General features: G+C 46.0%; 1 protein-coding gene across 5 annotated transcripts in view; it reads left to right on the top strand.

Annotated features, from left to right (window-relative positions):
* The window catches only part of UBE2Q2 (ubiquitin conjugating enzyme E2 Q2), a 619,872-nt gene that overhangs the window by 596,372 nt on the left and 10,267 nt on the right, over nt 1-13,233 (top strand). For all 5 annotated transcript variants that reach the window (XM_069222116.1, XM_069222114.1, XM_069222112.1 and 2 more), the window contains one exon: nt 7,823-7,889. In XM_069222116.1, the coding sequence (XP_069078217.1) occupies nt 7,823-7,889 (67 nt within the window). The remainder of the gene's footprint in view (nt 1-7,822; nt 7,890-13,233) is intronic.

Genomic DNA, 13,233 nt, shown 5'->3' with positions numbered 1-13,233 from the left:
CGGATGTCAGTCACAAATCCACTGGATGTGTGCCTTTAGCATCTAGGGTTTAAGCACAAGTCCAGTTCTTTTAAGAAAGGCTCCCTGATTCACCTGAAGGCCTCCAGGGATGCGGGATCGGAAGTTGTATATAGCTGTGCACCAGAAACCGGGCAGATTGTACTCCAGACATTAGATCCTCTTTGGCTCCAAGTCTCGGGTTGTTCCTGCGCCAGGTCCCAGTCTTGCCTGAAGTTGCCACCCTCGGGTAAGTTGAAGACTGAGTTCAGAGTCAAGTCTTACCACAGCTTCAGTGGGGATGTGTCACCATTACTCCCGCCCCCAAGCCAACTCCACATCTGAAACCACCATGCATGCCTGTTCCTTTCATGTTGATGCCACTAAGGCCAGAGAGAATGCTGATCCTATAGTCCTGTCTGACTCCAAACCGAATTTGCCTTGACCTTGACTGAGGTCATGCCCCAGAACAGTTCCAACACATCCTGCCCCAGTTCATTCAGACTGACAAAACAGACCCTTTATGTAGGAGCCACCATCAAGTACTGCACCAACTTTTCAGCTCGGACTCTGACCAAAGTCAACCAGCTTTTAGTGATGATGGGGGTGAATTTCCCCCACAACATGTTGACAACGTTTATTTTGATCTACAAGGGGGCCAATCAACTGGAAACCTCCTAGCACAGCACAGTCGTAAAGTGAGCAGCTAAAGTCCTGGACTTACATTTACCGTTTGTTGAAGTGAAGACCAACATCCTTGCTGAAGTCTTACACCCTGGGCAGATCTTGCCTGAGCCGTTGTTACCATTCAGGAAATCCCATTCTAACACACTCATGGGCTCTTGTGCTAAGCCTTGTTCCTGCCCACCTGTGAACAGACAGGTAGAACTATGCCACAGACCTGCTCCGGTTGACTGTCTTCTGATGCAGCACCCTACTCCTAGGGGCCTAATAGTTCAGGAATCTACTAGCGTACCAATCCCAATTCTTTACCTATTATAATAGCATTTGGGAAATGGATGTTTCCCTTCAGTCAGTCAGTGACAGCGGCTTGCTGGCTAGATAATCCCACTCATGCGACATTATCCCAGATATTGGTGACATTCAGGATGGGCAAGGCACAGCCAAATATGTTATCAAATCAAGACTGGACATTACTGACTGCTTAGGCACAGTAGTCGGGACCAACTTGGTGCTAAAAAGATAATATCCAGGAGCTTCTTGAATGACATTGAGATTTCACTCATGGATATGCCTTCTGACTGGCCGCGACTATTTGGTGAGCAGGCCAATTGAGCACTGGAGTGCTTCAATAAAAAAAGAAGCTGTGCCACAACATGCTTCCTCGGTTTCTTCACATCCACCAAGCAGTATCCCAGCAGTTTCAACTTTTTTGTTGCATCACCAAGGGCCTTGCTTAAAGGCAGCAGCAAGGCCCACTGCCCCAGCTAGCCCAGTCCTTTTGAAGTTAGGGATCCGATAGACAACTTTCAGACCCACAGAAATAGCCAATCTCCCAGTGCCCCACCTCTCCATCAGCAGCCTCAAAGCTGCTTTAGTTTGCCCTTTGTTGCACATGGACCACTCTGTTTGAGGTAAAATTGGTCATTTTCTTCCGGGGTGGCAGGCTATAACATCCGACAGGTGGCTCCTGCAGATAGTTCAACTAGGCTACTCCTTCCGTTCCTTTCCGACCCACCACATCTTCATCCCACATCAGAGTGGCTTCAAAGAACCACTGTCCATCTTACTGCAGGATGTTCAGGCTCTCTTGGCAAAATCAGCAATAGAGAGAGTTCTGGCCTTGAAAATCTGAACTGGATGTTGCTTCGACTATTTCCTAGTGCAGAAAAACAGGTAGGGTCTTCATCCTATTTTAGCTCTCTGGCCTCTCAATGTCTTACTGCAGAAGGACAAATTCAAGAAGCTTGTGCTCGCCCAGGTTCTGTCTGCCTGGGATCCAGGGCATTGGATGATAACATTGTACCTAAAGGACACCTGTTTCTATGTTCTTGTCCTGCAGGATGCCAGTCTCTTCTTGCTGTTCAAGGTAGGCCAGGAGCATTCTCATTTTGCTTTTCTCCCCTTGGCATCCTCAGTGCCCCTCGGGTGTTCACAGAGGTGATGGCAGTCTTTGCAGCACACCTTCAGAGGTTTTGTAAACTATTCTTTCCCTACCTTGATGACAAGCAGTTGAAGATGGGTCCCCACCCTCGTGGACCACCACTAGCTGACAGCAAACTTCCTGTCATCATTGGGCCTCACTTTCAACATGCTGAAGCAACATCTTACTCCTTCACAGAAGCTCCTTTTCATCTGAGCTACCATAGATATGGTGTGTTAGGGCTTTTCTCTGGAGCAGCAACATTTCGGATATGATCCTGATGGTTCAGCAGTGATGGTGGTTCTGGGCAGTCTTGAACTATTGTCTTTCTGCATCCTATTTTCACCATGCCAGATGGCCTATTCGGGCTCTGCGGTGAGAGCTGAAATCTCAGTGGGCCCAACACCAAGGGCCCTGTCAGGTTCCAGATTTAGCTATGGTAATGGACGCATCACTGAGTTGGGAAGGTCATCTGGGAGAGAGGAACATCACCCTATTGGAGTTTGGGGTAATTCCCTTTGCGTTGAAAGCCTTGCTACAATCCATCAAGGGTAAGCTGGTTGGGGTCCTACTGGACAACCCCGCCACTGTGTGGTATCGCACCAAACAGGGTAGGGTGAGGGTCTGGGTTCTGGGCCCTGTGCTTTGTCCGGAGGCCTTGCACTGCTGGAGCTGATTTGATCATCATGGCATCTCCATGACTGTGCACTACCTGGCAGGATCTTTATATGCCAGGGCAGACTAACTTGGCTGGCAACACCTAGTGGATCACAAGTGATATTTATACATGGAGGGAGTCTTCTAACAATGTGGATAGCCCTGGCTCTGTTTCTTTGCCACTGCAGAGAAGATGTAATGTCAGCTCTTTTGTGTGCTGGAGTTCCTCAGACAGCCGTCTCCCAGAGACTCATTCCACCTAGAGTGGAACATGAGACACCACTACCTCTCCCATCCAGAGTTCTGAAGAAGAAAAGGAACAACCAGGCCCAAGTCATCCTATTTGCTCCGGATGGGGCCAGGAGAGTGTGATACCTGGAATATCTGGGCATTAGCATCTGTCCTTCTATCAGGCTGCAACTTCAGGAAAATCTTCTATTGCAGCAGCAGGACAGGGTCTTGCACCCGGGCCTGGGCAATCAACACCTCCGTACTTTGAAATTGAGCTGCAGCAGTTCACAGCATTCCGTCTCCCTTCCGAAGTAGTGAATGCCATTCCTGCAGAAAGGCATCCTTTGTCCAGATTTGTCAGGCGTTGCGTTGGGACAAGCTTGTATGATACCCGTAATATGGACCTGCTGCAGGTCAAACTGTCAGATGTATTGTTGTTTGTTTTGTCTTTTTAGCAAGGACTTGCAGTGGTGTCTGGTAAAAGTTAATTGTTGGCCCTTTCGTCCTTTTTGCTTTTACTGGACCAGCTATCCTTGTTCAAATCCCCTTTTGTGATGCAATTTCCTAAAGGTCTTTTTTATAGGTGTCCTCCTAAACTGTTTGTGATTCCACAGTGGGATCTTAATTTGACCTTACTTTTCTTTTTTGCATCCCTTTTGAGCAAGTGCACAGCTGCCCTCTATGCCCCCTAAGACTGTCTTTCTAATTGCAATAACTTCAACTTGTTGCATGAATGAGGTTTATCTTCCTTGAGCCCAGCTGCCCTACACCACCACCTTTCATGACAAACTGATTCTGAGGACTAAAGGGATCTTTCTACTGAATGGTGTAACTCCCTTTCGTATTGGACAGTGTTAGAAATGGGGTCTTTGGTTGACAGTCTGGTTACCCCCTGTTCAAGCAAGGACCCTCACTCTAGTTAGGATAAAAGAGAATCACCCTCAGCTAACCCCTGCTTACCCCCTTGGTAGCTTGGCAGAGCAGTAGGCTTAACCTCAGAGTGCTAGGTGTAAAGTATTTGTACCAACACACACAGTAACTCAATGAAAACACTACAAAATGACACAACACCAGTTTAGAAAAATAGGAAATATTTATCTAGACAAAACAAGACCAAAACGACAAAAATCCAACATACACAAGTCAAGTTATGAGTTTTTTAAAGGTTTAAAATAAAAAGAGTCTTTAGGTAGTTGTAACACCACACTAGCGCTGCTAGCGTGAAAATGTACCTGGTTTGCGTCAAAAATAACCCCGCACGGGCGGTGTGCGTCGAAAGTAACCCTGCACGGCTGTGTGCGTCGAAAACAACTCGGCACGGCGGTGCGCGCTGAAAAAGCCAGCCACACGACGATCCGAAAGTCCCGCGGCGCAGGGTGCGATCTCTCAGCGATGCTGCGCGTCGTTTCTCCTGCTCCGGGCGTCGGTTTTTCGGTCGCGTTTCCTGCGGCGTCGTTTCTCAGCTGCGGAACCGGCGTCGCGTCGTTTTCTCAGCCGCGATCGGATTCGCGTCGATCTTTTCTCCGCACGGCGCTCGGTGCGTGTATTTTTGTCCTTAGGCTGCCAGCCTCTCCTTTCAGGGTCCCAGGAACTGGAAGGGCACCACAGAGCAGAGTAGGGGTCTCTCCAGAGACTCCAGGTGCTGGCAGGAAGAAGTCTTTGCTATCCCTGAGACTTCAACAACAGGAGGCAAGCTCTACATCAAGCCCTTGGAGATTTCTTCTTCAAGATGGAAGGCACACAAAGTCCAGTCTTTGCCCTCTTACTCTGGCAGAAGCAGCACTGCAGGAAAGCTCCACAAAGCACAGTCACAGGCAGGGCAGCACGTTTTCCTCAGCTATCAGCTCTTCTCCAGGCAGAGGTTCCTCTTGGTTCCAGAAGTGTTTCTAAAGTCTGTAGATTTGGGTGCCCTTCTTATACCCATTTTAGTCTTTGAAGTCACCTTTCTTCAAAGGGGACTCACACCTACTTGTGAAATCCTGCCTTGCCCAGGCAAGGCCTCAGACACACACCAGGGGGTTGGAGCCGGCATTGTTAGAGGCAGGCACAGTCCTTTCAGATGAGAGTGACCACTCCACCCCTCCCTCCTAGCAGAGATGGCTAATCAGGAAATGCAGGTTACACCCCAGCTCCCTTTGTGTCACTGTCTGGTGTGAGGTGAAAAACAACCCAACTGTCAAACTGACCCAGACAGGGAATCCACAAACAAGGCAGAGTCACAGAATGGTTTAGGCAAGAAAATGCTCACTTTCTAAAAGTGGCATTTTCAAACGCACAATCTTAAAATCAACTTTACTAAAAGATGTACTGTATTTTTAAATTGTGAGCTCAGGGACCCCAAACTCCACATGTCCATCTACTCTCTAGGGGAATCTACGCTTTAATCATATTTAAAGGTAGCCCCCATATTATCCTATGAGAGAGACAGTTCTTGCAACAGTGAAAAACGAATTTAGTAGTATTTCACTGTCAGGACATATAAACCACATTACTATATGTCCTACCTTATCCATACACTGCACCCTGCCCTTGGGGCTACCTAGGGCCTACCTTAGGGGTGCCTTACATGTAAGAAAATGGAAGGTTTAGGCCTGGCAAGTGGGTACACTTGCCAAGTCGAATTTACAGTGTAAAAATACACACACAGACACTGCAGTGGCAGGTCTGAGACATGATTACAGAGCTACTTATGTGGGTGGCACAACCAGTGCTGCAGGCCCACTAGTAGCATTTGATTTACAGGCCCTGGGCACCTCTAGTGCACTTTACTAGGGACTTACTAGTAAATCAAATATGCCAATCATGGATAAACCAATCACATACAATTTCACACAGAGAGCATATGCACTTTAGCACTGGTTAGCAGTGGGAAAGTGCTCAGAGTTCAAAAGCCAACAGCGACAGGTCAGAAAAAAATAGGAGGCAGGAGGCAAAAAGACTGGGGATGACCCTGCATAAGCAAAAGTCCAACAGACAGTACATCACAATTCTGACATTCTTTGCCAACACCTCACCCCTTCAAAAGAGGAGGAGAGGATCCATCGCTTGGAGCCCAAAACGCTGCTGAGCTTTTATATTGATCGCACCAAATACCATTGGGTAGACGATCAGCTCTTGGTGGAGTTCTCTTGAGCGAGGAAGAGCAAGCCAGAAAGGACTTTGTCAGGTTGGATAGTCCTCTGCCTTAAGATCTGCTACGCACTGGCTAAGAAGCAGCCTCCAGAAGGATTGAGGTCCCATTCCACCACAGGCAAGGCTAATACCACAGTGTTGGTATGTGGAGTCAGACTATCGTGGCTGCCAGCGCACACTTTCATGGAGCATTACTGCCGTAACAACCGGGTCTGACAAGAAGGACATTTTGATTCTTCGGTCCAGCAGGACTTTTTAGTCTAAGGCATTCCACTGATCACCACATTGAAAGGTGCTGCTTTGATAGCTGTTCTAAAGGTGTGAGAAGTGTCTGGTTAGAAGTATCTATCAGAAAAACAAGTTACTTACCCTTGGTATCACTCCTTCTTGTGGTAGATTCCTCAACGTCCTCCCTCCTTGTTCTCTGGAATGGCCTATTCTTTATCTAAAATGTTCCCAAATTAGAGATTTGCACGCTGGCACAGTTCATTGGTTTGGTGCAGGCAGTGTCAGAAAGAAACTGACATCAGCATGCATGGGTGGCACTTATATGCGGCTCCAACCATCACGTCCAGGGTGGTATGTAAGTTGACGCAGAGCCACACATTGTTACCTATCTGTGCGCAGGCACTGTGCTGAAAAGTCTTATAGTTCCAGTTTGACACCTGGGGAAATTCCAAAGTTTGGGAATCTGTGGATAGATAAAGTATCCTCTAGAAACAGAGTTACTGAAGGTAAGTTACAGTTTCATTTCACTTATTATGCAATATGTTATTTGGTCTCGGGTACCAGACAGTTTTTAACTGTTAATAGGCGAAAGCCTCTTGTGGACCATGCCAAAAACATACCATGGACCATTGTTTACCAATGGTTGACTTTATTGTCCCTTTCATTTGCTTGCTTTTTACTCAGTGGCTTGCTTTCCACTCCTTGTGTTTGTCCTGCCCCTGGAGCATATCGTCCTTAATAATCTTTCGATTGGCTGGCTTGTATTCTTCAACTGCTCCTATTTAGGGATCTGCTTTTTTTCCTTTCATTAGCCCCTCCTTGAGAGTGCATGTTTTTCCTTGTGCTGCATCCCCGGTGCTCAAAAGCCTTCCACCACCAATGCTTACCCTTCACTTGCCCTTCACCCGCTCCTCCGTCTCTCCCCTACACCTCGAAGTCGTTAATGAAATGATGAACTGGCAGCTGTTATTTTTGTTGTTTTTTTTTTGCTGCTGCTGAGCCACTACGCTGTACAAAAATACTTTTACACTCATTCTTTGCTCCTTCGCTCACACCTCCTTCTTACTTGTGGTCCTCTGGGAAAAGAAAAGGAAATACTTTCTTTTTTGGAGGTCCCAGTTGGTAGCATTTGATACCGGAATGCTCTGCATAGCCAAAGGCACTGTTGCACCAAGTTTTTTTTTCTTTTGTATCCGGGATCAGTAAATTCAAAAAAATAAAATAAAAAGGTGCACACGCCATTCTGCACACACGCTTGTGTGTGGTGACTCATAAACGTCCTTTCTGTTTTTAGTTTGTTTTTAGTTTTGTTTTTTTGGACATGGGCAGAAAGCCCTTTTGCCTTTATGTACATTTAAGGTTTTATATAACCCATAATTGCTTTTAATTCTATATATGCATTTTTACTGCTGTATTAAAGGCTATAGTTGCTGTGCTGAATTGTAATTGTTAATCTTTTTTTCTTTTTTACAGAACCAGTATAATCTAACACGAGCACAACAATCCTACAAATCTCTTGTACAGATACATGAAAAAAATGGTATGTTAAAAAACCCTTTTATGCTTTACAGATGGACTGTGTGCCATGTACGTTTTAGCAGTGCAGTTGTTAAATGTTAGATCTGCCTGAGTTAGTCATTAGTTCATGACCGTTGATAAAAGGATCAAATCTTTACTACTTGATAGAGACCTTGAGTTGCAGATTCCTTACCTTAGAATTTCCCCCAGGCGTCAGACCGGATCCGGAGATTTTTCTTCGAGCAGCACACTTGCGTGCCGTCATGTGGCATCGTTCAACTCTGCGTCCGTCGTTGGTGTCGTGGTCGACGTGATGTCGTGGATGTATGTAGGCGCCACCCCAGCGCGCTGATGTCAGTTTTTTTTTTCTGTGCCAGTCTACACCCAGATCTGGAGAAGAACTACCCTCAGTTTTTTAATGACTTTTGTCGAACAGTTTTTTTTTTTGTTTACCACCTGATGCATCAGCATGTCGTCCCGGAAGACCAGATTCAAGCCGTGTGACTCCTGCATGATGTCGGTAACAGATCCGCACCTCGTGTGATTGTGGTGTCTGGAAGCGGGACCATGAACCAAAGTTAGGCTCAGAGTGCTGGGCCATGAACCCAAAGGCTTAAAGGGGGTGGTCCCTAAAGCTCACTGCAGCCTGGCACGCAGCTCTGCGTTGCTCCTGGTCTCGCTCAAGAGGAAGGTCACGAGACAGCTCACTGAGCCATCAAATGGAAGAGGCGGAGATCAGAGGCATCTGGTCTCCTGCGGAGTACGGGATCCACATCAGTTTTCCGGAATTCAGGGCAATCAGGCTTGCATTGAAAACATTCCTTCCCTCTCTCAAATGGAAAGTGTTGCAGGTGTTCATGGACAACACCACCGCCATGTGGTAGTGCAACAAGCAGGGCAGGGTGGCGTTGTTGTCCTTTTGTCAAGAGGCCCTCTGTACATGACTGGAACATCCTAGCATATCCCTGGTAGTTCAATATCTGGCGGGCTCTCTGAACGCCAGAGCAGACACTCAGCTGTCAACACATGGTCGATCACGAATGGTATCTCCTTCCAGAGGTGGCACAAGGTCCCTTTATAGTGGGAAGAGCACTGGTTTGATCTGTTCGCCTCCGCAGAGAAGCTGCAAAGTCAGCTGTTTTGCGCATTGGAGTTTCCAAGGCGGTACTCGCTTTGCTGTGCTTTTCATCTTGAGTGGAGCTCAGGCCTCCTATACGTCGTTCTGCCAATACCACTTCGCCCCAAAGTTTTCAAGAAGATCAAGAATGACCTGGCCCAAGTTATTCTTGTGGCTTCACACTGGGCATGGCTTACCCAGGTTTCCTCCTACTCCATTCATAATGCCCAAATGGGATTTCAACTTAGTACTCACTTTACTCATGTGTGCTCCTTTGGAGCCTCTTCATAGTTGTCCTCTTCAGCTTCTCACTTTAAAAACAGCCTTCCTTGTAGCTATCACCGCTGCACGTAGAGTGAGTGAGTTGCAAGCTCTCTCTTTCTAACCCCCCTTCATCTCTGTCCATCCTGACAAGGTGGTGCTTCTTACCAGGGCCTCTTTCCTCCCTAAAGTGGTCACGCCCTTTCATGTAGGTCAATCCATCACCTTGCCTACTTTTTAGGCACCCACACATCCTTCTCGTGAAGAGGAGAGACTCCACTGTCCGAGTCCAAAAATAGTGTTGGCATTTTTACTTAATCGTACCAAAGGCTTCCAGGTGGACGATGAATTATTTGTTGGTTATGTGGATGCGAAGATGCGTTGTTGTCTGTGTCAAAATGTGCTACACTTTGGCTTAGAAGCATCCCCCTAAGGATTTGCGTGCTCATTCTACCAGAGAACTGCTGCAACCAATGTGCACTCAGAGTTCCAGTCCTGGACACATCTGCCTGGCAGCAACGTGGCGTCTCTGCATACGTTCACTCAGCGCTGCTGCCTGGACAGTCTGGTCTGAGGGACAACTACTATGGCCGCTCGATCATGCAGGACGTCTTAGTTTGATCTTAGTTTGCAGACCCTCCTTCGGGGATGGTATTGCTTGGGTATCTATTCTGAGATAAGGAATCTGCAACTAGAAGTTTCTATCAGATGAACAAGTTACTTACCTTCGGTAACAAATGATCTGGTAGAGACATATTCTAATTGCAAATTCCTTACCGATCCACCCATCCTCCCCGCTCTGCAAACTGGACATGAACTTCCTTCTTTTTCGGGCCCTAGTTCTGGCTCTCCAAGATCAGTGTTCTTCATGGCTCCGAGCTTCTAGTGCGGCAATTCGTGAAAAGAACTAATGTCTGCGTACTGGGGTCGTGCCTATATATGACCGTGATGGTTATCACAGCGACCATGACGCCAACGACAGACATGGAGTCGACGGATGCCTCCTGACGGCAAGATTACTGCTTGAAGAAAAATCTCCAGATCAAGTCTGATGCCTGGTAGAAATTCTAAGGTAATGAATCTACAACTAGAATGTCTCTACCTGATAATTTGTTACAGATGGTAAGTAACTTGTTCGTTAATGTTGATCTACAATATTTACATTTTAGATTGAAGCTGATATTTTATTGAAAACCAGCTTTGTGGAAAAAATACTAATTCTCTTTGTTTTTATTGTTTTCAATCTTTATGCTCTTCTTCCTTCACCCCAGATGGCTTGCATCTCAGTTTTAAAATGTGAGCATTAACACCAGCTGGTTGGATCAGCTGACCATTATTACCTCTGATTTATCTATTTAGGTTGCCTGTGCTCTGGATGTTCCAATTGATAGGAGGTCCATCTAGAACCATTTGATGCATTTTAATGGCAACCCTATGCCACCGAAGTTTCTTGATTTCTTTATTAGGAACAGAAATGAAGAATTGAGGTCATGGTATCTTAAGTATTTTTGTGAGAAGTGCTTATAGGCTGCAGGTGAAGAGTAGCCTTTTTGTTTTTATTTTGGAGCCCATTGCAGTAGTGAAGACCCAACAGAAATTTGAAGACATAGTAACTACGGGTAACAATACTCACAAATACAAATCAGCTTAATGGCAAGTCACGTGTGTCAGAACTCTGGCCCAACCTTTGATACAAGCACAATGCATGTGTAAACAACAACTATATCACTACACATCTTTTCTCTTAAAATCAAACAAACTCTATAGGGTACAGGATGCCATATGGGTCACTTGCTTTGCTTGGAACTATGTTTCTGATTGACACTTCTGCCTGTAGATTCTGCACCTGTTGAATAATTTCAGTGGAACCAAACAGTGGTCCCATCCACTTTTTACGTTCAAATGCAACACCAGTATAGGAGACATGCTGGTACACACTAAAACACAAGCACCCACAAGTTTGCCACAGACAACCCCCTGGAGCAATCAGCCCCCCATGCGTCCCTACCTCTGTGACAACTGTGTAGCATGGCGTTTTACTCCACCAACAAAGGAAGTAGATATCAGAACAGGGAAACCATGGGTCCTGAATGACCTAACTAACTGTAATAGTGAAAACGTGATATACCTGATCACCTGTCCATGCGGACTACTCTACTTTGGCATGACTACCCAAAAGATAAAGATAAAAATAAATGAGCATCGAAGCACTATACAATGGAAAAAAAAAAAAACTAAAGTGACGCAACACTGTTTGAAAGCTAACCACAACTTCGTTTACTTGTCCTGGATGGTACTGGAGAAGGAGGCAGCAGATGTCTTAGATAGAACCAAACGATTGTTCACACAACAGCAGAGGTGGGTGTACTGCTTAAGATCCTGGCAAAATGGTCTGAATGATGCGATACTATGGTTACAGCTATGAACCTCCCTGCTGCTACTAGTTAACACCAGGAACAGTCATTTTATTCGAGGTATTATTGAGGCCATCTGCCTGAAACTGAATAAACCTATTGATAACATTAGCTTATGTAACATACAGCAGGATGTTCTCCCTATAGGCAATAAGAAACCTCCGTGATTGTAGCCCCCTAGAAGTAAATAGGGCTTACACACTATAAATCATTCATATGGAACAGAGGCCGATAGGCACTGCACACAAAATACTATAACTCCCAGCATTCAGCCTTTGAAGTGAGAGCCCATTGGTTCCACGTGCACAGCAACACATGGACAGGGATGCGCTTCACTGCCACCTGCTAACAGCGTTTGCCCGGGCGGGGGTCTGATCGCGCCTTTATACATGAACCCCAGGTGCAGCTGCCATTGAGTCTATGCGTTCACGCCTAAAAAGGGATCAGGGACTGTTGCGTTACCTCTCACAACGGCCGGAACTCAGTAATTAACAGCTGGGCAGTATACTTAACAAGGAGAACATGCATACAAGACTGATAATTATTATAGGGTTAGCCCTCCACCAATCGGATGGATGCATATTGGCACATAAATATCCCCAGCGTCACTCGAGGCCTCTGATCAGCGGGAGAAAGGAGTGAGCAGCACTAAGTGATCCAAGAGGGACGCACCTTGGAGTAGTAAGTGGATAGTGGGGGAGATAGATCTCTGACACTACAGACTTTGTTCAGTAGTGGTAACAATGAGGATACAATGAAGACTGACTTTCCCTCCTACATATAGTGTGTGACTACAGGCATCTCTGAGCCCTTCCTCCATGGGGCACAGATGACCAAATCTAGGGTAAGAGGTATGTGAGCTAGCCTCGCATCATTATAACTAGGAACAGGTGATACACGGGTGCAATGTCACAATCACAAATTATGCATGCAAATATGCATGTTCGATATTTGCCAATTTCCAACCTATCCTTTTTAAATAGTATGTGTTTATTTTCTAAGTACTGAGGGACTAGGAAAGTGCAGGACGACAAAGGTCAGCCCGAATTGAATGTAGCACTGATAGGGGTACATTCTATATTATGATCTTGTCCTCCGTCCTGACGAATGCCACAGACTCTTGTGAGCCAAGACACAGAAACATGTAGAGGGTCTAAGTGGGGCTGGGATATTGTTTTACCTAATCTCCACACTGCTTTTAGTACCAAGTGATATATCATTCAAATTAAAATGTAGTTTTGATTTCACATTGGTTTTTAACCTGTACATATCACAGGTTTAATAGTTATGTAGAAGTGCCTCAGTGACCATAAACTGTAGGCCTGCTGTTCATCAAACTGGGTTTTTGAAGAGCGAGGGAAGTCCTATGATGAAGCATGACACCTGGTGGTGTGTGAGGACATCCCATCACAATATTTTGTGTGTCCATAGATAGGCTGAAGGTGGACAATTACTTACAAAGGAACAATTTCTTGGGTGGCTTTTCTTGTGTTTAATATTTACATTTGAAGGCCGGCCCACCCTAGAGACTTCCACTGCCTTATGTTCCCACCCTTGGAGAATATCCAAGGACA

This window comes from Pleurodeles waltl, chromosome 3_1 (genome assembly GCF_031143425.1).
Source record: "Pleurodeles waltl isolate 20211129_DDA chromosome 3_1, aPleWal1.hap1.20221129, whole genome shotgun sequence".
Taxonomy (NCBI): domain Eukaryota; kingdom Metazoa; phylum Chordata; class Amphibia; order Caudata; family Salamandridae; genus Pleurodeles; species Pleurodeles waltl.
The sequence above is the reverse complement of the archived record's forward strand: the minus strand, read 5'-3'. Positions and strand labels throughout refer to the sequence as shown.